At 56.0% G+C, this 26343-nt stretch overlaps 2 protein-coding genes across 2 annotated transcripts; both read left to right on the top strand.

Annotated features, from left to right (window-relative positions):
- Window positions 1-24486, top strand: CEACAM16 (carcinoembryonic antigen related cell adhesion molecule 16). Its single transcript, XM_015561216.1, has 7 exons — window positions 1-194; window positions 1264-1608; window positions 1926-2201; window positions 3360-3638; window positions 5924-6250; window positions 9196-9198; window positions 24479-24486. Exons 1-7 carry the CDS (start codon window positions 158-160, stop codon window positions 24484-24486), a joined length of 1275 nt encoding a protein of 424 aa, XP_015416702.1. The 5' UTR covers window positions 1-157.
- On the top strand, window positions 6921-8438 carry LOC107182434 (merozoite surface protein CMZ-8-like). Its single transcript, XM_015561217.1, has 3 exons — window positions 6921-7174; window positions 7288-7329; window positions 7544-8438. Exons 1-3 carry the CDS (start codon window positions 7144-7146, stop codon window positions 8050-8052), a joined length of 582 nt encoding a protein of 193 aa, XP_015416703.1. The 5' UTR covers window positions 6921-7143; the 3' UTR covers window positions 8053-8438.
- Window positions 24487-26343: the final 1857 nt, after the last annotated feature.

Genomic DNA, 26343 nt, shown 5'->3' with positions numbered 1-26343 from the left:
CTCGATCCCTCCAAATTCAGGTGATCTCCCCCGGCTCCAAATCGCCGAGCCCTCCCAGGTCCGGCGCCAGACGGAGCCAAGCCCCAACCAGGAAGGGCCTCGGAGGAGCCTCGGACGCCAACGCCGCTGCCTCCGGGAGCCAGACCGGGGGCGAAAGATGGCGCTAGCTGGGTGCAGCTGGCTCGTCCTCAGCGGTGAGCGGTGCCCCCTGGTGCCCCCCGACCCTCAGCCCCGACGGCCTCGGGGAGGGAGAGGGACGGTGTGAGCAGAAGCCCAGCAGGCTGGGTAGGGAGGCAGCTGGGCTCCACACAGGCGCAGGCTCAGTGTGCTCATCCCAGAGGCACCAGGGTGGGCCGTGCAGCCCCGTGGGGCCGGCAGGGTGGGCCCCGGAGATCCCCACGGCCGCCCGTGCCTGAGCCTGGGCGAGGCGGCCCCTGCTACCCCTTGGCTCACGTGGCAAACCCTGACTCAGGCGTGGAAGCTGGAGCAGGGTGCGTTCTCACCAGCAGCCGGCCCCTCCCCGAGGACCTGGCTGTGGACAGGTGCCTACCCCTTCTCGGCCTCAGTTTCCTCATCTACGAAATGGGCCTCAGGCACAGCGTGGTCTGCAGGTCACTTGAGCAGCATGACAGGGCGTGCTCCGCACCTGGAGCTGCTCCGAGGCCCACTCCTCACCCCCACTTCATAGACCAGAAACCTGGGGCGCCAGAAGGGAGGTCGCTGCCCAGGCCCCACAGCCAGAGAGTAGCGGAGACCCGCGCCCTGCCTCGCAGCCAGGCTCTACCCGCCTGGAAAGTCCCGGAAAGCAGGCCAGGGGTGTGCGTGCCTCTTGCGTGAGAACCGCCGTGGCTACCCATCCCCGGGAAACACACACCGCAAAGCCCACCAGCTGGTCGGGTTGGGAGGTTAGCTGTTGGGCTGAGAAGAAAAGGGGTGGAGTGTCTTTGTTGTGGGGAGGCGAGGGAAGAGCACTGGCCTGGGAGTCAGGGCCGAGGGCCGGAGGAGCCAGCCCCGGCCTGGAAGCCTCCGTCTGGTGGCTCTGACTCAGTCCCATGAAATGCAAGGTCCCCGGAGCTGCCGGGGGGCTATGCACTTGGCAAACATCACATTCAGTTCTCAAAACACCCCCGTCCCCAGCACTGACTGCGCCTGGCTAATAGGTACTGAGCACTTATGGCATCCCAGGAGCCCAGGTCTCCTTCTCCCTCTGATGAGGGGACAGGCCGCGCCGGCCTCATCCCGCTTCTCTGGCTCCATCCCCAGCCGCGTTCCTGAGCACCGGGGCGGAGATCTCCATCACCCCGGAGCCCGACCAGCCGGCCGAAGGGGACAACGTCACACTGGCTGTCCGTGGGCTGTCAGGGGAGCTGCTCGCCTACAGTTGGTACGCGGGGCCCACGGTCAGCCTGGCTTACCTGGTGTCCAGCTACATCGTAAGCACAGGCGACGAGACCCCCGGCCCGGCCCACACGGGGCGGGAAGCTGTGCGCCCCGACGGCAGCCTGGACATTCAGGGCGCCCTGCCTGGGCACTCGGGCACCTACATCCTTCAGACTCTCAACAGGCAGCTTCAGACGGAGGTGGGCTACGGACACTTGCGAGTCTATGGTGAGATAACCCCCAGCCTCCTCTTCCCCAGCCAGGCCTTGCCACCTCCTTTCCAATCCCTCTTCTTAAAAAAAAAAAGAAAAAAAAAACCTCTAAAGAATGTTAAAGCCATAAAAAGACTTAAAACAACATGAAAATGCCCCGCCTCCTTCAGGATGGCCTCCAGGATTACACCTGCCTCTGACCCCATTCTTTGCCACTGTGGCTGGGGTTCCAGGGGCACCACCAGGATGCAGCCATGCCTCCTGCCTGGGAGTGGGGAGGCCCCGGGAGCAGGCGGTGCCCGGGGCCCTCCCCCTCTGTCTCTTGCCCCACAGAGATCCTGGCCCAGCCCGAGGTCATCGCCAACAGCACGGAGCTGGTGGAGCGCCGAGACACCCTGCGCCTGCTGTGCAGTAGCCCCAGCCCCGCCGAGGTCCGATGGTTCTTCAACGGCGAGGCCCTGCCCATCGCCCTCCGCCTCGGCCTGTCCCCCGACGGCCGGGTGCTGACCAGGCACGGCATCCGCCGGGAGGAGGCGGGGGCCTACCAGTGTGAGGTCTCGAACCCGGTCAGTGTGAGCCGCAGCGAGCCCATCAACCTGAACGTGTACTGTGAGTCCTCCCGGCCCCACCAGGGACACCCAACCTCATAGCTGGGGAAACTGAGGCCAAGGCAGGGCGCCCAGGGGCAGACAGCGTGTCCGTAGGTGTCCTGGGGTGAGGAACCAGGGACCCCTCTGAAAAGGTGTCTCCCCATCTCCTGAGGACTAAGGACACTGTTGGGATGGAATAACCCTCCAGTTTGAAGCAATTCCCTCAGGGAAGGGACGGCACTGGTATTTGCAAAGGAGGCGGGAAGTCAGTGGCCTACTGGGAAGGGAGATGAAATAAAAACACCAGCAAGGCCGGGAGTCGTTGGAACCCGAGGAGAACTAACCACTGAGGCACGCGAGGGCCGGGGACGTAGGAAATCGTAGAACCTGGAACGCTCCGACCAAGGACTCTGGCCTTAAGAGGCACTGAATTCTAGACTCTGAGGATGCTGGTAACTCTAGAAGCAGAGATTCTTAGAATCTTAGCATCTAGTTCTGCAACCTTAGAGCCACCCGACCCTAGAATCGTAGAAAACCTAGATTTCCAGTCTCTGACCGTCCTAGCACCTGAGCCATCACCCGTGGAGCCTTAGCCCGCTAGACTTCTAGAATGGCTTGTCGGAAACCAGCCGCTTAGACTTGTGTGTGTGTTTTTTTAATGGAGCCGTCGATTTCAAGCCTACCTTGAAATGCAGTCTGGCTCAACACCCTCTTTTTCCAGAAGAGACACTGAGATCCCTCCCCTGAGAGGGAAAGTGACTCAAGAGCCTTCCTAGAGCCGAAACCGGTTTGGCTCAGTGGATAGAGCGTCGGCCTGCGGACTGAAAGGTCCCAGGTTCGATTCCAGTCAAGGGCATGTGCCTGGGTTGCGGGCACATCCCCGGGGGGGGGTGTGCAGGAGGCAGCTGATCGATGTTTCTCTCTCATCGATGTTTCTAACTCTCTGTCTCTCTCCCTTCCTCTCTGTAGAAAATCATATTAAAAAAAAAAAAAAGATCCTTCCTAGAGCGAGTTAGAGACCCGTGTGGCATTCGGAAAGGCAGGAGCTCTTTATCCCTCCACTAGGCCCAGCTACTCCCAGGGGCCCAGGCCGGTGGAAAGAAAGCCAGGGGTGCCCACCTCCCCTCCCCTCCCCACCCCCCTCTACTGCCCGTGTCTCTCGCTCCTGCCCCCACAGTTGGCCCGGAACGCGTGGCTATCCTCCAGGATTCCACCACCCTCACGGGCTGCACCATCAAAGTTGACTTCAATGCTTCCCTCACCCTGTGGTGCGTGTCCCGGTCCTGCCCGGAGCCCGAGTACGTGTGGGCCTTCAACGGGCGGGCCCTGAAGAACGGCCACGACCACCTGAACATCAGCAGCATGACGGCGGCCCAGGAGGGCACCTACACGTGTATTGCTAAGAACCCCAAGACCCTGCTCTCCGGATCGGCCTCGGTGGTGGTCAAGCTCACTGGTGAGTCGCCCAGAGGACACACCCTCCACCCCACCCCCGCCCCTACCTGGAGGCCCAGTGGACGTACAGGTTTGGCTGCTCCACCAGCAGTTAGGCCACCATCTACCCAACTAAGGATGGGAAAGGGAGAGAGTCTCAACCCAGCTGGTGGCCAAGCAACCTGCCAGGTGGACCCCTCTTCGTCCAGGAGGCAAAAGGAGACAGTGCGTCCTGTCGCCTGGAAAACAGACGACAAACCTGGCTCTCTCTCTCCCCTGAGGGGCGGCACCGGGAGAAGCGGGCTGCAGGCCCCGCACTGCACAGCGCAGAGGGGAGAGGCGGCCCTGAGTCGCAGCTGCCAAGGGGCTTCACCCACGCCCTGGGAGAGGCCGCTGAATTTCTGGGCAGCCTGGTGGGTTACCCCGCTATCTGGCCCAGACGACGGTGTGGGCACCCACTGGGAGGCTCTCTCTCTCTCTCTCTCTCTCTCTCTCTGAAAATCACAGCCAATTGTTGGCAAATGGAAAAACACAGCTGGGATGGCACTGTCTTGTCCTCGTTCTTAAATGACCTGGGGCTGGGCTACAGGCACAGCTGGTGTTTTCAGAGCCATCGGGAGCCTCTGGGGACACTTCCTCATCCCCTGGGGGTGGTGGCTTTGAACATTAGGGTCTGATTAATTCCCTCTTGGTTCCTTCCCAAGCGGCCCCCATCCCCCGGGGACAGTGGGAGCAGTCGCCCCCCCCTCCCCTCCCTCCTCCTAACAGGCTGGGTCTCATCCAAAGGGTGGATCCTCTTTCACCCAAAGCAGAAATGACATCCCCAGAGGTAAGTGTGCCTCCTGCCCCACCGCACTGGCCCGGCAGCTGGTCCTGGCAGACGGCAGGGGGGCGGGGGAGGGGGTGGGCCAGATGACCTCAGGTGCTGCCCCAGGCCCTGCCTGAGGGGGGTGCCCCAGGAGTGCAGGTACGTGCAGGGAGTGGGCCTTCTGAACTGTCAGCAACCCGGGCAGGTGCCAGGAGAGAGACAGAGGAAAAGGAGACATCACCCTTCCCCTCCCGGGGGAGCCGCTGATCTGATGGAGGAGGCATGGTCTCTGCCCTGAAAGAGATGGTCCTGGGACAGGGTGGCATGGCCTCCGTATTCAAGAGGCTGCTAGTCAGAGAGGAGAGGCAATGGGGGAGACCAGACACCCACCCTCAATGAGCTTCCAATCAGATGGAGGAGGCCCAGTCCGCGGTTGGGGAGAGTTTCTATTCTGATGGGGGAGACAGGGCCTTGAGGAGACACGGCCCTTTTATTTATTTATTTATTTATCTATTTATTAGAATTCCTAGTCTGATGGGGGAGACACAGTTCCCACCTCGGGGCTACTCCCAATCTGATGGGGGAGTACAGGCCTCCCACTTTCTAGGAATTTCTAGTCTGATGCCCCCATCCAGCCTCTGGGGTCCCAGCCTGATTGGAAAGACCAAACCCAGTGATCGCACACTCCCACCCGATGGAGGAGACACGGCCTCTGCCCCTCAGGAACGCTCAGCCTGATGGGAAAGCACAGCCCGCACATGTCCGGGCCTCCCCGCCTGGCAGGAAGGACCCGCTGGGGCACACAGCTCCCACCTATCTGATGGGGAAGACGTGGTCCCCACGTTCTAGAATTTCCGATCTAATGGGGGAGACACGGTCCCCCATTTTCTAGAATTTCCGATCAGATGGGGGAGGCGTGGCCCCTATGTTTTGGGAGTCTGCAATCTGATGGAGGAGACATGACCCTAGCCTCTAGGGCAGCGGTTCTCAGCCTATGGGTTGCGACCCCTTTGTCGGTCGAACGAGCCTTTCACAGGGGCCGCCTAAGACCATCCTGCATATCAGATAGTTACATGACGATTCATAACAGTAGCAACATGACAGTGATGAAGTAGCAACGGAAATAATGCTATGGTTGGGTCACAACATGAGGAACTGTATGTAAAGGGCCAGAAGGTTGAGAACCACTGCTCTAGAGTCTTGCACTTTCGTGAGAGAAAGATCCCCCAGAGGCTGAACAATTTTCGTCTAATGGGGGAGAGGTGGCCACCTCCCGCTGGGGCCGCCGGTCTGACCGAGGAAGACAGAATCCCTGGCCGGCCTATCGGGACGAGAGGCCCTCCACACCTGTCACCAGCTTCCTCTGTCTCCTTCCCAGAGCCCTGCACGGGGGAGCACCATGGAGCTGGGGGCGGGCACAGCTGAGCCCGCTGGGGGCAGCAGGGACACGATGCCCGATGCGGCCCAGCTGAGCCCGCGTCCCCTCTCTCTCTCCCCAGCGGCTGTCGTGGCCATGTCGATCGTGCCCGTGCCGACCAAGCCGACGGAGGGCCAGGACGTGACGCTGACCGTCCAGGGCTACCCCAAGGACCTGCTGGTCTACGCCTGGTACCGCGGGCCTGCCTCCGAGCCCAACCGGCTGCTCAGCCAGCTGCCGTCCGGGAACTGGATCGCAGGCCCCGCGCACACCGGCCGGGAGGTGGGCTTCGCCAACTGCTCGCTGCTGGTGCAGAAGGTGAACCTCACGGACGCCGGACGCTACACACTCAAGACCGTCACGCTGCAGGGCAAGACGGAGACGCTGGAGCTGGAGCTGCAGGTGGCCCGTGAGTGTGTGGGGTGGGGTGGGGGGGCGCCGCCTGCAGACAGGGGCTCCCAAAAGGGGACTTCTCTACCTCTTGCATGGCTATGCCTTCCCACCAGACTGCCAGAAGGAACCTTGCCTCCTCCATCTGACTGGGCAGTCCCCAAATGAGGTCTTCTGCCTCTCCCGTCAAACTGATGGCCTAGAGCAGGGGTCCACAGGCCTCCTCTGTCAGACTGGGGGCTACTGGAGGGGGCTTCCATGCCTTCTTTCTCAGATAAGAGGTACCCCAGACTGAAAGGAGAACAGGACATCCTTTTCCCCACAGATGAGTGGACCCTAAAACACAGAAGGCATTGCTTCTACCATTGCATCGGGGAAGTTGGCTAATGGTGGGAGTTTCCCTCCCCTGTCAGACTAGAGGTCTAGAGTCAGGGTGGATCCTGCCTCCCTCTTCAGACTGTCACCCTAGACCAGTGATCAGCAAACTCATTAGTCAACAGAGCCAAACATCAACAGTACAACGATTGAAATTTCTTTTGAGAGCCAAATTTTTTCAACTTAAACTATATAGGTAGGTACATTGTTATTAACTTCATTAGGGTACTCCTAAGGCTTAGGAAGAGCCACACTCAAGGGGCCAAAGAGCCGCATGTGGCTCGCGAGCCGCAGTTTGCCAACCACTGCCCTAGACAATGGGGATCACATCTCACCTTTTGCATTACGGTGGGAATGCGGACAGAATTTCTCCCAGCAGAGGGTGGGATTTCTCTCTCAAACTGAAATAGGAATGACCTACTCCATTACGATGGAGATGTCTAGGTGGTGGGCATTGTGTCTCCTCTGTCAGACTGGGAATTTCCAGATGTTGGAGACCACGACTCCCAGACTGGGAGTGCCCAGAAGTTGGGAACAATGTCTCCTCCATCAGACTGGGAGCTCCCAGGTGTTGGGGACCGTGTCTCCCCATCAGACTGGGAGTTCCCACAAATCAGGAACAATGTCTTCTCCGCCAGACTGGGAATTCTCAAATGTTGAGGACCATGTCTTTCTCACCAGAGTCAGGGACCATGTCTCCTCCATCAGACTGGGAGCTCCCAGGTGTTGGGGACCGTGTCTCCCCCTTCAGACTGGGAGCTCCCAGGTGTTGGGGACCGTGTCTCCCCCTTCAGACTGGGAGCTCCCAGGTGTTGGGGACCGTGTCTCCCCCTTCAGACTGGGAGCTCCCAGGTGTTGGGGACCGTGTCTCCCCCTTCAGACTGGGAGCTCCCAGAATCAGGGACCATGCCTCCTTCATCAGACTGGGAGCTCCCAGAGTCAGGGACCATGTCTCCTCCATCAGACTGGGAGCTCCCAGAATCAGGGACCATGTCTCCTCCATCAGACTGGGAGCTCCCAGAATCAGGGACCATGTCTCCTCCATCAGACTGGGAGCTCCCAGAATCAGGGACCATGTCTCCTCCATCAGACTGGGAGCTCCCAGAATCAGGGACCGTGTCTCCTCCATCAGACTGGGCGCTCCCAGAATCAGGGACCATGTCTCCTTCATCAGACTGGGAACTCCCAGAGTCAGGGACCGTGTCTCCCCCATCAGACTGGGAGCTCCCAGAATCAGGGACCGTGTCTCCCCCATCAGACTGGGAGCTCCCAGAATCAGGGACCGTGTCTCCTCCATCAGACTGGGGGCTCCCAGAGTCAGGGACCATGTCTCCCCCATCAGACTGGGGGCTCCCAGAGTCAGGGACCGTGTCTCCCCACGGACTGAGCATCTCCAGGGGCCTGAGAGGCCGTGTTCCAGAAACAGGGCCGCGTTTGACCCATTAGACCAGGAGCTTGCAGACACCGGGGACTAGGTCATTCCCCAGGCTGGAGTCTTGCCTCCCCCATCAGACCAGACACTCTCAGAAGTCATGTCCCTCAGGGACAGAGTCGCCCTCCCTCGGACTTGAAGCTTCTAGGATCAGGGACCCAGTCACCAGCAGGCACCCCGGACCCCCTCTTTCATCCACTCACTCATCAAGCCCTGGTTTTCTGGGCCAGTGTTAGGGGGAGAATGTTGTCCAGGGACAGCAGACCACCCCCCAATGAGGCCCGGGGAGGCCCTTTCACCTGTCTCTCTTCTCACAGTCAACCTTCCTCCCTTGCAGAGGACCAGCGCTACCTTCCTGAACCTGAACCTGGCACAGGCTGAGCGTGGGGCGGGCGGGGCCGCCGGGTAAAAATCTTGAGCCTAGGTCATATTCCATATGAATGAAATATATTTTTGTTTCCCAGGTGATCTCTCTGTACAGCCAAATTTGAGAAACCATGTTGAAGAAGAGCATTAGCTCTAACTGAAAAACATCTGAGTTGCCCATTCATTAGCTCTGTAACCTTGGGCTATTCCAGAGATTTCTGTCAGTTTCATGAAGAGTACTTTATATCCCCAAAGATTAGCATAAGGACTGATACACAGAAGGTACCAAACAAAGATGTGTTTATTTGAATAAATAATACATGGGGAATCAATTAATATTGACAGTAAACTTCCCCTACCTGGTTAAAGAAATAGACTTACAAGTCCAGGAATCGCAGAGAACACCAAACAAAAGGAATCCAAAGAGGACCTTACGAAGACACATCATAATTAAAATGCCAAGAGGAAAAGACAAAGAGAGAATCTTAAAAGCAGCACGAGAAAAAAAGTCAGTTACCTACAAGGGAGTACCCATGCGACTGTCAGCTGATTTCTCAACAGAAACCATGCAGGCCAGAAGAGAGTGGCAAGAAATATTCAAAGTGATGAATAGCAAGAACCTGCAACCAAGATTACTTTATCCAGCAAAGCTATCATTCAGAAGTGAAGGTCAGTTTTCCAAACCATTTTATTCGCCGCAGAGCTTTCTCTCAATGCAGGTTTAAATGGTAGGTCCATGTGTTATTTAAAATAGCAATGCAGCCAGTGTTTCTCAATGGTGAGAGTGTCAGCCCGTCCATCAAAGGGTCATGTGTTCAATTCCTGCTCAAGAGCATGAACCTGGGTCGCAGGTTTGATCCCAGCCCTGGTTGGGGCACGTGCGGGAGGCAACCGATCGATATGTCTCTCTCACATTGAAGTTTCTCTCTCTCTCTCTCTCTCTCTCTCTCTCCCTCCCTCCCTTCCACTCTCTCTAAAAAAAAATACAGAAATAAGTAAAAGAGCAATGCAATAAAAGTAGATATCCGTTCAAAAGCTATAGCCTTCTCTCCCCCAAAATTTCTACACATTTGAAAACAATTCCTTAAATGTAAATAATATTTAGATTATAGAGGTCATTAAAATAGCAACCCGAGCCCTAGCCCATTTGGCTCAGTGGATAGAGCACAGGCCTGCGGACTAAAGGGTCCCAGGTTCGATTCTGATCAAGGGCACATGCCTGGTTGCAGTCTCGATCCCCAGCAGGGGGCGTGCAGGAGGCAGCCAATCAATGATTCTCTCTCATCATTTTCTCATCATTGATGCTTCTGTCTCTCTCTCCCTCTCCCTTCCTATCTGAAATCAATAATATATATATATTCAACCAGAATCAATAGGCAGTGAAAACACTCCATATAGAAATCTGTGGGCTGTGGCCAAAGCCACACTGGGAGGGGCGATGCTTAAATGCACTGAACGTAATAAAAGAAAAGAATTCCAAGTGAAGCAAATAAGCTTTCCACTCAGGAAACTAGAAAAAGTCCACAAAATAAATCAAAGAAAACAAGGTAAGAGATTGAGAACGATCAAAGCAGAAATGGACGAAACAGAAAACAAAATGGGAGCTGGTCAATCAATCCTAAAGTGATTCTGTGAAAATGCCAATAAAATAGACAAACTCTTTGTGATGAGAGGCAGAGGAGACTCATACAGAAAAAAAAGGCGACGCTGCTCTGGTCGAAGTAGTGGGTCTGTCTGTCCCGGGTTAGATTCTCAATAAATATATACGGGGCGGGGGCCGGGGGGGGACATGGCAGGTTTGTGAACGGCCCCCCAGCCGCTATTCCCCTCCCCTCTTCCATGATAGCAAGCACTGATTACCGTGAAAGAAGACGGAAAATGTCAGGTACTCACTTTCCCAGGCTGCTTTGCAGCTTCAGGAGGCCATGTGACCCAGTCTGGCCAATGAAGAGAGAGCCAGAAGGCCTGTCCACTAAAAAGTCCAGGGGCCGCTAAGACTTTGGAAGCTATTACCTAAATCAGTGGCCTCTCGTATGAGGGTTTCCAGGCAGTAGCGCCCCTAGAAACTGAGGACGGCCTTGAGCCCATACTCTTAATCCCAACACTAGTCAGCCCCCCAATGGGACATAGCGTCCCATTGTCCCCACCCCTCCAAATTCACAGAAGAGTGGGTGACAGCCCTCGCCGGTTTGGCTCAGCAGATAGCACCTCGGCCTGTGGACGAAAGGGTCCCAGGTTCGATTCTGGTCAAGGGCACGTCCTTCGGTTGCAGGCTCCTCCCTGGCCCGGGCCCTGGTCAGGGCGCTTGCAGGAGGCAACCAATTGGTGTGTTTCTCTCATATCGATGTGTCTCACTGTTTTTCCCTCTCTCTCCCACTCTCCCTAAAAATCAATGGAAAAATATCCTCGGGTGAGAATTAACAACAATAACAAAAAGTCAGTGGCAGCTGTAGGGCTCGAGCCTCGGTGTATCGGTGAGAATTTCTTTTTAGTGGCCAGTAGGAGAGACTGGAAATAACACACACAACAGAAGCAACAAAGAGAAGACTGACATAAAAGAGGAGCTGGCACAGGGAAGAGTAGCTTGCATGGATGGAAGGTTGCCTCTCTCACATAAAAAAGAACTCATCAACAAATCGTTCAGAGCTGGAATGGTGGTTCCGTGGCGTCACCAGGGACACAGCTCTCTCTCTTTCTGCTCCATTGTTCTTGGCTTGGGCCTTCCATTCTCTTCATCACCTCATGGTCCAAGACGGCTGCTGGAGCTGCAGCCGCCTCATCCATGTTCCAGAAAGAAGGGGACAAAAAGCAACAAGAGCCCCCCTCCCCCCACCAATGTATGGACCGTGCCCTTTTTCAGAAACCTTTCCCAAAGGCCCATCCTACAACTTCCACTTACACCTGCTTGGCCAGCTCTTTGTCACGTGACGACCCTAGCTGCAAGGGAGGCTGAGAAGTAGAGTCTTTTCCCTGGGTACACGGCTGTCCCAGGGAGCATCAGGGTCCTGCCACCAAGGAAGACAGGAAGGATGGCTCCCAGGTGGGTAGCTGGCAGGCTCTGCCCTGCCAGACCTTAGACCTCCTACCTTCCACACTAGACAAGATGACCTTTCTCACCTAAGCCCAATGGTAGCCACAGCCATGGTAGCAGGGAACTGGGAGAGACTGGGGTTGTATTTAATTTTTTTATTATTTTTTATGTATTTTATCTAGAACATGGCCTCCCCTACCTCCCCCCTCCCCCCAGTGTCTTCTGTCCATTGGTTATGCTTATATGCATGAATACAAGTCCTTCGGTTGATCTCTTACCTCCCCCCCTGCTCCCCTCCATACTGGGGCTGCATTTAGTTGGGTCTTGCTTTGTGCACTTCAAAATGAGGCCAGTAGGAGGGGTGCTGGGAGCGACAGAGGAGGCAGCTCAGGTTTCTGGGTCAAGCAGATCCCGTATCCTTAGGGTGTAGTGGCTCAGATGTCCCCAAAACCAAGCCTCCCATCTCTCTAGATATCTCTGGGCTCCTTGACTGTATCCTTCAGGCCGTCCAGTTCCCTCCTTTCACAGAACAGCAACAATCACCACAGAATAATAATCGCTCCTGTACTCGGGCACTGACTTTGTCAGGCGCTATCTCAATGAATTCCTACAACAACTACTGCCAGTAGTTGAGTAGCTACTGCCAGTTCCTCCATTTTACAGGGAGGAAACTGAGGCACAGGTCCCACCGTTCCCACGGCTGCTGTGGGGAGGCCCTGGCGGGTGAGTCCTCTTCCTTCCTCAGCAGAGCAGGTGCTCAAGGACACAGGCTTGGGGCCCAGACGGAGCTGAGCTGGCCACGCATCATCGCTGTGGGCAGGTTGCTTTTGCTCACCTGTACAAATCCTATATAATAAAACCCTTATATGCAAATCGACCGAACAGCAGAACAACAGGTCACTATGACACACTGACCCCTGAAACTAATATAACTGTATATTAACTATCCTATATAATAAAACCCTTATATGCAAATCGACCAAACGGCAGAACAATGGGTCACTGTGACACGCACTGACCACTAGGGGGCAGACGCTCAGTGCAGGAGCTGCCCCCTGGTGGTCAGTGCACTCCCACAGGGGGAGCATCGCTCAGCCAGAAGCTGGGCTCACGGCTGGCAAGCACAGCAGCAGTAGCGGGAGCCTCTCCTGCCTCCTCAGCAGCACTAAGGACCCCTCAGGGGGTGTCTGACTGCTGGCTTAGGCCTGCTCCTTCCCAGTAGTCGGACATCCCTCGAGGGGTCCCGGACTGCGAGAGGGCGCAGGCCAGGCTGGGGGGCCCCCCCACCAATGCACAAATGTTGTGCACCAAGCCTCTAGTAAGATAATAATAGTGGCCATTGCCTGCCCAGTGTGGCTCAGTGGTTGAGCATTGACCTACTAACCAGGAGGTCGATTCCCGGGCAGAGCACATGCCTGGATTTTGGGCTCAATCTCCAATAAGGGGCGTGCAGGAGGCAGCCAATCGATGATTCTCTCTCATTATTTATGTTTCTCTTGCTCCCTCTCTCTCTGAAATCAATTAAAAAAATACATTTTAAAAAATAATAATAATAGTGGCATCGCCATGGCCAGTGTGGCTCAGTTGGTGGAGTACGGTCCCGTGCACCAAAAGGGTACCATTTGGTTCCTGGTCAGGGTACATGCCCAGGGTGCAGTCTCAGTCTCTGGTAGGGGGTGTGCAGGAGGCAGAATCGATGTTCCCCTCTCACATCAATGTTTCTCTCTTTCTCTCCCTCTCTAAAAAAAATCAATAAAAATATTTTTTTAAAAAAATAGTGCCCACCTCCTAGGATTGTTGAAAAGATTAAATGAGTCGAGCAAAGAATCTGGCACACACGTGCTTGGGAAAGGTCTTTGACCCCCATAACGTTTTGTTAGCTTTCGGCGACAGGCAGATAGAAAAGCCAGGAACAATCATGTTTCTGCAATGCCTTCTTCCCGGGGGACTGAATTAACTGCCACACAGGTTTGCCTCTTTTTATGAAATACATGACGTTCTTGAAAATTAAATTGCAGAAAACTCCTTTCAAGAAAATATCATAAGTGTTTATGGGCTTTTACAATCGTCTCAGGTTCAGGGGTGACTTGCTCTGAACAGGGATTCTCTACCTTGCTCCTCGTCCTTTTGAAAGGGGATCCCCCAACCTCCTAGCTGCTTATTAAAAATTCACAAGATCTAGTCCTGGCGGGTGTGTTCAGTGGTTAGAGCATTGGCCTGTGCACCAAAGGGTCCTGGGTTAGATTCCCAGTCAAGGGCACTGTGGGAACCACACCAGAGGTACCAGATAGTCAAGGCAACAGAGTGTGAAAGGCCTTGTTGATAGTACGCTGGAATGGCAAAGGCCACTCTGAACTTGGGAATCTTAATCAGAATGTTCAAAGCTAAGGTGCCATAAACAGCTGCAAGGCCACAGTGAACTCATGGCACACTGTGCCCTTCTGAAGCCAACATGATTAATGTCATTGTTGGCTAGAGGCCTCCTTTGTCTAAGTGGCGTAATGCATGGTATTGACCAGCCAGCGTAGGGTCAGGGGAGGGAAGCTGAGGCAGACACAGAGGATGCAGCTGCCGTGTGCAGGAAAGGATGGAGCGCTTGCAGAAGCTGCTGAGATGGAGAGCTCAGGTGCCTCGACTCTGTGAGGCAGTGTGTCTAGGGGGCGGCGTGCGGCTGCTCAGATAGTAACTGTGGCTACAGAGATTGCTACTACTGTGTGGGAAAGGTAGGTATTTACCAGCCGGAGTGCGGCTGCCTATAGGGGATTGCTGGGAGGGACTGTTTTGTCTGATGGCTAAGTAGCCACTGGCCTCTGCAGTAGACTCGGTTTTTTTTATATTCCCACAACTTCTCGCGGCTTCTCCGTCTAAGGCCTGGCATCCAAGAAGATCCAGTCCCTAGGCAGAGGGGCTCAGACCCAGCAGAGAGTGCAGCGGGCAGGGTTTGAGAAGGTACCTGCCCTGATAGTTGGCGGAATTCAGAAGAATCTATGGACTCATAGCAGCTGAGCTGTCGCTGCATCTGACAGGCCCATACCTGGGTTATAGCTCGGACCCCTGCCTCGGTGGCGTGTGTGCAGGAGGCATCTCTCTCTCGATGTTTCTATCTCTTTCTCCTCCCTTCTTCTCTGAAATAAATAATTCTTTTTAAAGAAAGCAAGAAATAGCCTGGTTAATTTTTGTCAACTGGGAAGTGGGGTGACCCAGATGCAGGGACTGTTTAACAGAAAAGGAAAATGAGGCGCGAGGAAGAGGAGGTGACTTGCGGGAAGGCACTCAGTCAGAAAGGTGGCGCCAGGAAAGAGAGGGGCAGGAGCTGGCCCAGCGTCACACAGCAGGTTTCAGACTGAGGAGGCTGATAGCCGCTCCTCCCTCCCCTCCTCCTCAAAGTCACAAAGTTGATGGTGCAGGGGGCCTGGGATTCTACCCGCCGTGGCCGTGGCGGGGAGCTAGTCTGGGCCTCCTGGGCAGCCTCTGCCTCTCGGTGCCCCATTCCTCCCCCTCACCCTAGATGCCTTTTCTCAAGTAACCCTTCTGCAGGGGGGCAGGGCAGGGAGGAGGGGCGGGAATGACCTTGAGGCCAGAACACACAATGGTCCAGTCACTGCCTGGAGCCCTGCCAGGGAGAGGAAGGAAATCTGCCCTGTTTTTCTCCCCTGGGCTGGAATGTTGATTCAGGGTGGAGAGGGGAGGAGGGTGGGAGAGGGAGGAGGAGGGAGAAAGTGAATAGGATGAATAGGAAGGCGGAGGAGGGATGAGAAGGAGCAGGAGGAGAAGAAGAGAGAGAAGGGGGTAGGTGCCTGGCACTTTGGGAACCCAGCAGGGACAGGGAGTCTGGTCAGCTCCTGCCTGTCCTGACGCACAGTGAAGGTTCCAAAGAGGGCATCACACACACACACACACCCACACACACACACACACACACACACACACACACGGGATTCCACAGGACCAGGGCAGCCACAGGGCCTCACCTGTGCGGCAGATCACAGGCAGGTGACTCTCAGAAGCAGGTGTCAGCCTGACCTTTCCTCGGAAAAGGAAACCCACCCCCACCCGCACCCCGAGGGAAGGTCTCGTTTCTGGAATTAGCTCCCCTTTGGATCACAGTCCACCTCTGACTCCTGGCCTCCAGGCTGTTTGAACAAAACCAACTCCTGCCCCAGGGCCTTTGCACCAGCCTCTCCCTCTGCCAAGAACGTTCTTCCACCGGATCACGCCATTCAGGTTTCTGTTCAGATCTCCAGCCCTGTTCTTGACAGCACTTACGGCACAGCCGACCGTATATCGCTTCCTCTCTTCACGCCTTCGTTATGTCTTCTCCGCCAGGCTGTGAGCTCGGGGAGGCGGGCATGTGATCTCTTCTGCTCACCACTGATGTTTCCATCACCTAAGCCAGTGCCTGGTACAGAGTAGAAGCAGTAATGATGCGACGGAGGCCTGCCCGACCAGCTAACAAAACACATTTCAGAGCTAAGATATTGTTTGTAAACCCCTGCATAGCACATTACCCCAACACGCAAGGGCTTTGTCACCTCACGGTTTCCGTCCGTCAAGAATGCGGGAGTGGCTTAGCTGGCGGCTCAGCTCAGGGTGCCTCCTGAGGGTGCAGGTGGGATGGCGGCCGGGTCGCAGGTGTCCGAAGGCCTGGCTGGGGCTCAGGGACCCTCTTCCTGTCCCACTTGCAGGGCCGTTGGCAGGAGCCCAGTCCCTCAGCACACGGGCCTCCCCACAGAGCATCCTCGGGACCAGGCCGCCGAGTCCCCGGAGCGCGTGAGCCGATGGGGCGGCGAGGAGGAAGCCACGGGCCTCGTCTGAGAAGTCACGGACCATGTCACTGGGAGCGTGTCATGCACCCAGCCACGTCGGAGGGGAGGGCGGCCCGGGGCCACCTTCGCAGGGGACGATTGTGGACGGAACTGAGGGCCTCGTTGAAAACCACCAGGGCTATGCGAACTGAACAAAGGGACCAACGGGAATACAGTGAATGTTGGAGAGTGTCTGAGTTCGTTCCGGCCGCCGTAACCAAGTAGCACAGACAGGGTGACGTAAACGACAGGAATTTACTTCTCACGGTTCTAGAGGCTGTGAGTGCCAGCGAAGTATGTTCCCTTCTGGGGCCTCAGCTCAGGGCCTGCAGGTGGCTGCCATCTCACCACGTGCCCACATGTCCCCTTCCTGTGGCTTCACGGGGACAGAGAGAGGGCACGTTTTCTGGTGTCTCTTTTTAAAAACATATATTTTTATTAATTTCAGAGAGGAAGGAAGAGGGAGGGAGAGAGAGAGAAACATCAATGATGAGAGAGAATCATGGATCGGCTGCCTCCTGCACGCTCCCTCCTGGGGATTGAGCCCACAACCTAGCTATGTGCCCTTGGCTGAGATCGAGCCCACAACCTAGGTATGTGCCCTTGGCTGAAATCGAACCCAGAGCCCCTCAGTCCACAGGCCGACGCTCTATCCACTGAGCCAAACCAGTGAGGGCTGGTGTCCCTTCTTATAAGGACACTAATCCGATCAGATCTGGCCCTCACCCTCTGGACCTCACTTAACCTTAATGATTCCCCTATAGGCCCTATCTCCAGGCGGCACATTGGGGGTTTGGCATCAGCATATGAATTTGGAGGCTCGGGAACATAATAAGGGGCAACACAAGAGCAGAATCACTGCCCGCACCCCCCAGCTCCAAGAACAGTGTCAGTCAAACAAGCGGTGCTCAGGAAACACTTGATAAGTGAATGGATGAATGAATGAATGAATGAATGAGGAATATCTGTCAAGTGTGTACCCTAAGCATGAACTGTATAAGGTCATGGTGCACACACTGACCCACATGGCCAGTCCCTGGCCTCACAAGCCCACAGCCCAGAGTGGAGGACAGACACTAACAGGTCAGTAGACAAAGTCATTACCAAGTGTCACGATGCCCTGACAGAAAAGGGTGGGTTCTTAGAGGAAAACACTGAGCATGAAATGTAAGGTGGAGACTCCAAAGCAGCCTCCCAGAGGGGCGGAATTTAAGGTCTGTATCAGTTCCCTGTGGCTGCTATAACAAATGCCACACACTTACTGACTTAAAAGAGCAGAAATGTATTCTCTTAAAGTTCCGGAAGTCAGGGGTCCAAAATGAGGCTGACAGGGCTCAAACCAAGGTGGGAACAGGCTGGTTGCTTCTGGAAGCTCCAGGGGGGGATCTATTCCTTGCCTCTCCCGTCTTCTGGTGGCTGCCAGCATTCCTTGGCTTGTGGCTGCATCACTGCAATCTCTGCTTCTACCTCACATCACCTTCTCTTCCGTAGTCCGACCTCCCTCTGCTTCCTTCTTACAAGGACCCTCGGGATGACAGGTAGGGCCCATCCAGAGAAGGCAGGGCCATCGCCCCATCTCAGATCCTGAACTTCATCACAACGTAGAGCCCCTCTCGCCATACATGGCAACATTCACAGGTTCTGGGAATTCAGACTTGGATTGGGGGTGGAGGGCGGGGTAGGTGGGAGGGAGGGACATTATTCAGCTAACCACAAGGTGAGACCCGAAAGGTCAGAGGAGCTGGGTGGAAAGTTGGCAGGGAAAACATTTCAAACACAGGGAACAGAATGTGCCAAGTCCAGGAGGCAGGTTCAAGGCCAGTGTGGCTGGCGTGGAGGAAGCAAGGGGAGAGTGGAGGAAGTGAGGGCAACTGAGGACCGGGATCATGTGAGGTGGGAGCCTGGGCCCATGTGCAAAGGCCGGGGGCTCTACCTCAGGCTCCAACAGGATCCCTCTGAGCACATGTTGGAAGAGACTGTCGGGAGCAGACATAAGGGGATGCAGCCAGGAGGCGACATGGTGACGGGAGGCGATGGCACTGGACCAGGGTGGTGGCCCTGGAGGGTGGATAGATTTGGAAGGCAGAGCCCATAGTGCTTGCTGATGGACTGGACGTGGCGTGGAAGCAGAGAGCCGCCCGGGGGTCTCGGGCGTTGGGCTGAGCGGGCCCAGGGCGGAGCTGCCACCCATGAGGCCGCAGGTCAGCAGGCTCCGGGGTGGAAGTCGGCAGCAAGTTGTGGACTGTGGTTTTCACCCGCCTCGAGGGGCCCCTTATCCTCTCCCCCAACTTCCCCTCCCGCGGGCGGGTGGAGCCGGCCTTGTTTGCTTCCCTCTGGTTATCCGTTTGATGGCGGGGAAAGCTGGTCCGGCTGGTTTTCCCCTAGCCCGGCAGACACCTCTTCCCTCCGCCTGTCCCTGACCCTCCGCCTGGGAAGCCCCGCCGGCCTCCTAAACTGTCCCAGCAGCACAGGGCCCTGCCGCCCCTTCGTCCAGCCAGATGGGCCCCGAAAGGGGAAGTGGGTTACCCACAGTCACCCGGCTTGTGGTCAGCTGAGGACTTCAGGGTCTCATCTTCTCAAGCCCCCCACCCCCACCCCACCCGGCCCTGGGAAGCTGGGGAGGAACCACCAATTCTTTCCACATTTCACACGAGAAAAGTGGGGCTCCAGGAGAGCCCCCACCTCACCCAAGACGCTCCTCAAAGGGGAAGCAGGGATGTCGACCGAGGTCCTGACCGAAGGCTGTCTGTGCTGGCGGCTCTGAGGAGAAAGCAGTGGGTGCCCCCTGCCCCCCCAGAGCCCATATCACAGACAGTGACAACCCAGCACTGGTCAGGGCCGAGTTGGGGAGCCCAGGAGGCTGGGTAGGGGAACATCTGACCCAGCTGGGGGTCAGGGAGGGCTCCCTGGAAGAAGGGGCTCCTTGGAGGGATGAGTGAGCGTTAATAGAAGTAGGTGCAAATGTTTCTGGGAGAGGAAACAGTGTGTGCAAAGGCCCAGGATTAAGGGGGATCTGGGGGACTTCTAACTCTGACCACGTCTCTCCCTGATTCAACTCTCCTATGGCTGCCCTTGCAAGCTCTTTAGCCTGGCATTCATTCATTCATTCATATTCATTCATTCATTCAAACAAGCAAATAATCCATGGAGTATGTTAGTGTCAGGCCCTAGAGCAGTGGTTCTCAACCTTCCTAATGCCGCGACCCTTTAATATAGTTCCTCATGTTGTGGTGACCCCCAATTTCATTGTTACAAATTGAACATAATGAAAGCATAGTGATTCATCACAAAAACAATATGTCATTATATCTGTGTTTTCCGATGGTCTTAGGCGACCCCTGTGAAAGGGTCGTTCCGCCCCCAAAGGGGTCGTGACCCACAGGTTGAGAACCGCTGCCCTATAGGGCTAGAGCAGGGACTACAACAGCCCGCAGGACTGTGACCTTGACACCTTGACCTAGGGAGTCAGGCTGGGCCTGCGGGAGGACTAAGAGCCATGCTGGGGAAGAGACGGGAACGGTGCTCCAGGTAGAGGGAACAACCCGTGCAAAGGCCTCAAGGTAAGCCCTGAGAGACACTTCCTCCAGAAACAGCTCCCTGCCCCCGCGGAGGCCCCGGGTGGCTGGGGAGAGGCTAAGAGAGGCCCGTTTGCAGCCTGTGCGCACTTCCTTCAAAGGCCCTGGGAGCCGCGGGAAAGTCATGAGCAGAGGAGAGGCAGGGGTGGGTTTGTAAGTCAGAAAACACCACACACGCACGCACACACACACACACACACGCACGCACACACCACCCCGGCTGCCACATGGAGGTTGCCTGTAGCGAAGCCACAGAATCACAGATGGGTTTTGGGGGGAGTGAAGGGGAGACTTGCATCCAGGTCTTCTGGGGGCTCAGCTCTCCTCCCGCTCTGGATGGGAGGCCTGGCCCACCGCGACCACTAGGTGGCGCCCGCGCACCACCACCCAGGCGGGAGCGCGGGGCCGAGGGGTCCGGCTGGGCCACGGGAGCAAGTCCCGCGTGCCCGCGGCCTCTCTTCCCCTGGGTCCTGGCCCCTGCGGAGCTGGGGTTCCAGCAAACAGGGGCTCCAGCTCCGGGCTCAGGAAAGAGCTGGCTGGGCTGCAACAGACACGTTCTTCATCTCCGGTCACCGTGGGAGCTCAGCCTGGAGCACCTTGCCTCCCCCCTCAGACTGGAAATCCCAACTAGAGACTTGCTCTCCACCACGGAGCTGGCACTTCTGATCTTCTCTGTCCGGCTTGGGAAACCTGTCTCCCCCCATCGGACTTGGTGAGGGTTCCCAGTGGTCCCTCCCCATCAAGCTGGGACCCCTCCACTCCCCCATGAGGCTGGGGACACTGTCTCCCTCATGAGGCTGGGACCCCTCCTCTCCCCCATCAGGCTGGGACCCCTCATCTCCCCCATCAGGCTGGGACCCCTCATCTCCCCCATCAGGCTGGGACACCTCGTCTCCCCGATCAGGCTGGGGCACTGTCTCCCCCATCAGGCTGGGATCCCTCATCTCCCCCATCAGGCTGGGACCCCTCGTCTCCCCCATGAGGCTGGGACACCTGGTCTCCCCCATCAGGCTGGGGACACTGTCTCCCTGTCAGACGCGAGGGAAAGCGTCCGTCACCCTAGCAAAGTTCTGCAGGTCCATCTTCCGTCCACGGAAGGGGCCTCGCCTGAGTTACCGAGAGGCAAACTGAGACAGGGAGGAGGAAAGCAGCCTGGCCCTGGCGAACCGAGATGTTCCCCTTTTCCCTTTGTCCCCTCTGCACCTGCCCCTCCCTGCCCCCTGCGCCCTGGGTAACTCCCCTGGCACGGGGAGAAGGGGAATTCTGGCGGCCTCTGCGTGCTGGCTGCTGGTGGCCCAGGGTTAAAGTCCTTCGCTGGGCCTGGGGCTCAGGGTGGGGCGGGAGTGAGGTGTGGCGGCCTCACCCCGCCCGGGGACTCCCAGGAGGTCAAGCCCTCTGGTCTGGGGGTGAGGGAAGGGCAGGGTCCATATCCCTTCCTGGCACTGAAAGGTCGGGTATGGGTTCGAATCTCTCCGCTTCGGTTCCTGACTGTGGCCTAGGACCTGGGACGCAGCCTCCTCTCCCAGCCTCAGTCTCCCCAGCTGTCAGTAGTAGGAGTCATGGGGGCGTAAAGGCCCTGGAGTCGGACTGAGCTCACCTCTCCCAGCCTCAGGCTCTCCAGCTGTGGAGCAGGGATACGTACCTGTGTGGTTGTGAAGACTCGCTGAGTTCATGCAGGAGAAGCCCTGTGGGCAGTGGCTTCTGAAGTCAGCGTGGACCCCACCATCTCCCGCCCCCCCAGGCTTCCCTCCCTTACCTCCTCCCTAACCTGAGCCACCTTCTCTCTTGCTGGGCAGCTGGTCTCCCTACACAGTCAGACGGGTCTTTTTTAAAACTCAACCCTGCCCGGCCAGCGTGGCTCAGTGGTTGAGCGTGGTCATGGTTCAATTCCCGGTCAGGGCACATGCCCAGGTTGTGGACTCGATTCCCAGTGTGGCCCCCGCCCCCCCCCACTCCTGTGCCCTCAGAAGGAAGCCCACGGGCTGCGCCGCAGCCACAGGCCTGGAGGGCTCTGTGCGGCCTGAGGACTGCTTTTCTCCACCATCCTCTCTGTTTCTCTGGCACATCCTTGCGCTCTCCTCCAGCAAACACATCCTCGCCTGCTTCGGGCCCCAGCATTGTCTCCCCTGGTCTCCACAAACCAGGCCCGGTCCTCTCATTCCTCCCTCTCCTAGTTCCCTGAGTCGCTTCGCACAACGCCTCCCAAGGTAGAAGTCAGATCTATTGGCGTGACTACCTTCAAAACAAACTCTGAATGCAGCCGCTTCTCAGCTCCCCACCATCGCATCACCTACAGCCTGGACTCCTGTGGTCCCCTCCTCCCCTGGGTTCCCAGCCTCCGTCCTTGCCCCCATGTGCAGTCAGAGGGACCTGCTAGAACAAGTCAGATCACGGCCCACCCCTCTTCAGAACTCTCCACAGCTCCCCTCTCCTTCTGAGCAAACACCAAAGTCCCTGTCGTGGCCCAAGAGCCCCAAACCATCTCCTCCACACACACCGCCTCCCCCATCTCCTGCTTACTCACTCTGCTCCAACCATGTTGGCCTCAAACAGCCAGTACAATCCACCTCAGGGCCTTTGCACATGCTGTTCCCGCAGCCTAGACACTCTTCCCCAGATGCCCGCATGGCTCCTTCTCTCACCCCCTTCACATCGCTGCCCAAATGCCACTCCTTAAAGGGGCTCCCCTTGGCCACTGGATTTTTTTTTAAATATATTTTTATTGGTTTCAGAGAGGAAGGGAGAGGAAGAGACAGATAGAAACATCAATGATGAGAGAGAATCATGGATTGGCCGCCTTCTGCACGCCCCACATTGCAGATCAAGCCCACAACCTGGGCATGTGCCCTGACCGGGAATGGAACCGTGACCTCCTGGTTCATAGGTCGACGCTCAACCACTCTTATCAACGGAATCCACTCGGCTGGGCTGGATTTTTTTTTAAGGTTTTAAACCACTCTGCACTCTCCTCCCCTCTCCCTGTCTCGGTTTTCCTCTGACTGACAGCCTGTCTTCAGAGCTGACTTCCCAAGGGCAGACCCGGTGTGCTCACCGGCAGAGCAGGGCCTGAAATACCTGTTGGCAGAGTGAGCGGACCGTAGGCGTTTATTTTGAAGAGGTAAGGCCTTCACAAGTTTCCAAATCCACAAAGCACAAGATGGAAGTGAAAGTGGCCCACCCACCATGGCCCCTCTGCTCATCCCCTTCCCCGTCCTGCCCCCACCTCCCAGTTTCGCTCTCGTGTTTTATTCTAGAAATAGCCTACGCCCGAACAAGAAAGCACGTGCACACATTTCTTCCCCCGCCCCCTCCTTATGTCAACGGCACCCCTCTTACCCTGTTCTGTATCCCCCCGGCCGCACCCCCCAGCCATGTATCTGGGAGATCACAGTGCGTCAGCCCAGGAAGTCCTTCCTCATTTTTTTTTAATCCTCACCTGAGGATGTGTGGGGTTCCCCCCCGCCCCCCGCTTTTCTTAAATATGTTTTTATTGATCTCAGAGAAAAGAAGGGAGAGGGAGAGAGATAGAAACATCAATGATGATGCCCACCCACTACTGGAGATCGAACCCACAACCTAGGGATGAGCCCTGACTGGGAATCAACCCAAAACCTTTTGGGGTACAGGGCGACGTGCTGACCAATGGCCAGGCCTCACCAGGCCTCATTTTTTCTTTTCTTTGTTTCTTTCTTTCCTTCTTTCTTTCTTTCAAGCAGCTGCTTGTGTGGTGATTAAGGTGGAGAGAGCTGTTGTCGCAATCTTTTGTGTGTGTGTTTTTGTTTTTCCCAGGAGCGGTGTGGCTTCGTGGCCAGGAGCTCAGACCTGTCTTACTGACCCAGACTCACATAGCAGCTTTGCAACCATAGGCTGCTGGTGGAATGCAAACCGAGTCGCCACCTCGGCAAACATTGGCCAGTTTCCCCGGAGGTTAAACATACACTCCTCCCGTGACCCAGCGATTTCATGCCTGCGTGCTTACCCACGACCAACGCAGACCTCTGGTCACACAAAAGCCTGTCTGAGCCTGTGGATCGCAGCTCCGCGCATAGTTGCCGGCAACTGGGAACAGCCCAGATGTTTTCCAACTGGCAGACGGAGGAGCGAACTGTGTCCACCTGCGAAGTGGGACCTTGTGTGGCCGTGACGAGCAACAGGCTGCAGCGCACACGACGGCGTGGATGCATCTCAGGGGCATGCCGCTGCGTGAAAGACCAGAACCAAGAGGCCCCGTTACCCCATTGATAGGACAGTCGGAAAAGGCCACCCACTGGGGGCAGAACGCAGACTGGCGGTTGCAGGGGTGGGGTGGGGGGAGGGTATTGGAGGGGGGCGATGAAAATCATCTTCATTTGGATGCAGGGATGGTACACAACCGCACGCGGGTCACAGCCATGGCGCAGTGCACGGAAGAGGGTGAATGTTCCTGCCTGTGAGGGTGTTTTCGTTTTGTTTTGTTTTTAATGATTTTTTAAAGGCTACACACTGTATCATCCCATTTCTATGACGTTCTGGGGGGAGGGAAATTATTGAGATTTTTTTTTTTTTAAATCAGCCCTGGCCAGGTGCTCGGTTGGTTGGAGCCTCGTCCTAATCTGCCTGGGTTACAGGTTCAGTCCCTGGCCTGGGTACATGCAGGGATCAACCAATGAATGCGTGGAGTAAGTGCAGTAGCAGGTCAATGTTTCTCTCTCTCCCCCTCTCTCTGTGTCTCAAATTAATACAATTTTTTAAATATATTTTTATTGGTTTCTGAGAGGAAGGGAGAGGGAGAGAGAGAAACATCAATGATAAGAGAGAGTCATTGATCAGTTGCCTCCTGCATGTCCCACTGGGGATCGAGCCCGCAACTTGGGCCTGTGCCCTGGTCCTGGCTCATAGGCTGACGCTCAACCACTGAGCCGCGCCGGCCGGCAAACCAATACATTTTTTTTTATTTAAAAAAAAAACACAGATCAGTGGCCGCAAGGAACTGGGCGTCAAGAGTTTGACGACAAAGGACACAGGGTAATGTGGGCAGAGGGAAAAGCTCTCTATCTTGATTATGATATGATTATATGGCTACACTTTTATCAGAGCTCATCCAAAGTGCACCCTTAAAGTGGGTGTGTTTTATTGTAGGTTCATTTTCCCTCCCTATGGTTGATTTTTAAAATTTTACTTCCCCTCGCCCTTCCCTGGCTGTGTGACCTTAGGCCAGTGGTCGGCAAACTCAGTCAACAGAGCCAAATATCAACAGTACAACGGTCGAAATTTCTTTTGAGAGCCAAATTTTTTCAACTTAAACTATATAGTCGGTACATTGTTATTAACTTCATTAGGATGCTCCTAAGATGGCCTTTGCTAAAAACGTCCTCAATCTGATTGAGGTCCGTTCGCTGAGGTCGACCCCTTCCAACTCTCCCATCCACACTCGTCTTGTACAGTGGGGCCTTGACTTACAAGTGTCCCGACTAACGAGTTTTTCCGAGATACGAGCTGTCTCTCCTCCGATTTTTTGCTTTGAGTTGACAGAGTAATTTGAGTTAACGAGCTCCCTCACTGAACGAATTAAACTCGTAAGTCGAGGCCCCACTGTATACTTGTTTCAGTTAGACGAGTGTGGATGGGAGAGTTGGAAGGGGTCAACCTCAGCGAAGTACCTCAAAACAATGTACCTCCCCCGCGCTGCGTCTCACCCAACCGACACCCCCCACTTCTAACACCACTTCTTCAAAACAGACTCGCCCGGGCTGAAAACCGACGGCCCAGGCCAAAAACCGACGTCTGCGCATGGGCCACGAAGTTTCAACCGCACTGTACCTGCGTGCCCGCACGTGGTATTTTGTGGAAGAGCCACACTCCAGGGGCCAAAGAGCCACAGGTGGCTCAGGAGCCGTGGTTTTCCTACCAGTGCCTTGCGCCAAGACCCTAACCTCTCTGTGCCTTGAATAAGGCGGAGGGAGAAGGGAGAGGAGGGAATGCACAACCATGGTGGTCGCTGAGGACTCGGGTCCCACGGTGGGTGCACAGAAACGTTCCCACACGAAACAGGTGCTTTATGGGCCTGTAGGGTGGAACTGCTGACAGCGACCTGAGCCGCTGACAAGGGCTGTGTCTCAGGAGGGCAGGTTCCGGGCTGGGCCTGTCCGGCACTCTTTTGTTGACCTAGAAAGTAGAGCCATCCCCGGGTCCCAGAGGGATGGCATCAGGGGGCACAATTCAGAGCGTGGTGAGCAAGCCTTTTTCAAAAGTCAGAGAGCGGCCTGGCAGACCCATTCCCTGAGGTCTCAGCTGTTTGGGGCGGTGTCTGGTTCTCCGCAGTGATCACAACCCACGGCCTGCCCTCACAGGTTCTCACACAGGGGAGCCTAGGCTGCCCCCGGATAGCTAGCGACATCCCAGAATGTTTGGGAAACCCAGAGGGGAACAGCTGACCCTGCCTACCATGAGAAATCAGGGAGGGCTTCCTGGAGGAGAGGCTGTCAGAGCTGAGACCTGATATGTTTCTTGAACACCTACTGTGTGCCTTGATTTGGATCTCAGAGAAAG

Source organism: Myotis davidii, unplaced genomic scaffold (assembly GCF_000327345.1).
Source record: "Myotis davidii unplaced genomic scaffold, ASM32734v1 scaffold796, whole genome shotgun sequence".
Classification (NCBI taxonomy): Eukaryota; Metazoa; Chordata; class Mammalia; order Chiroptera; family Vespertilionidae; genus Myotis; species Myotis davidii.
Note: the sequence above shows the minus strand (reverse complement) of the source record. Positions and strands in the feature narration are given on the sequence as shown.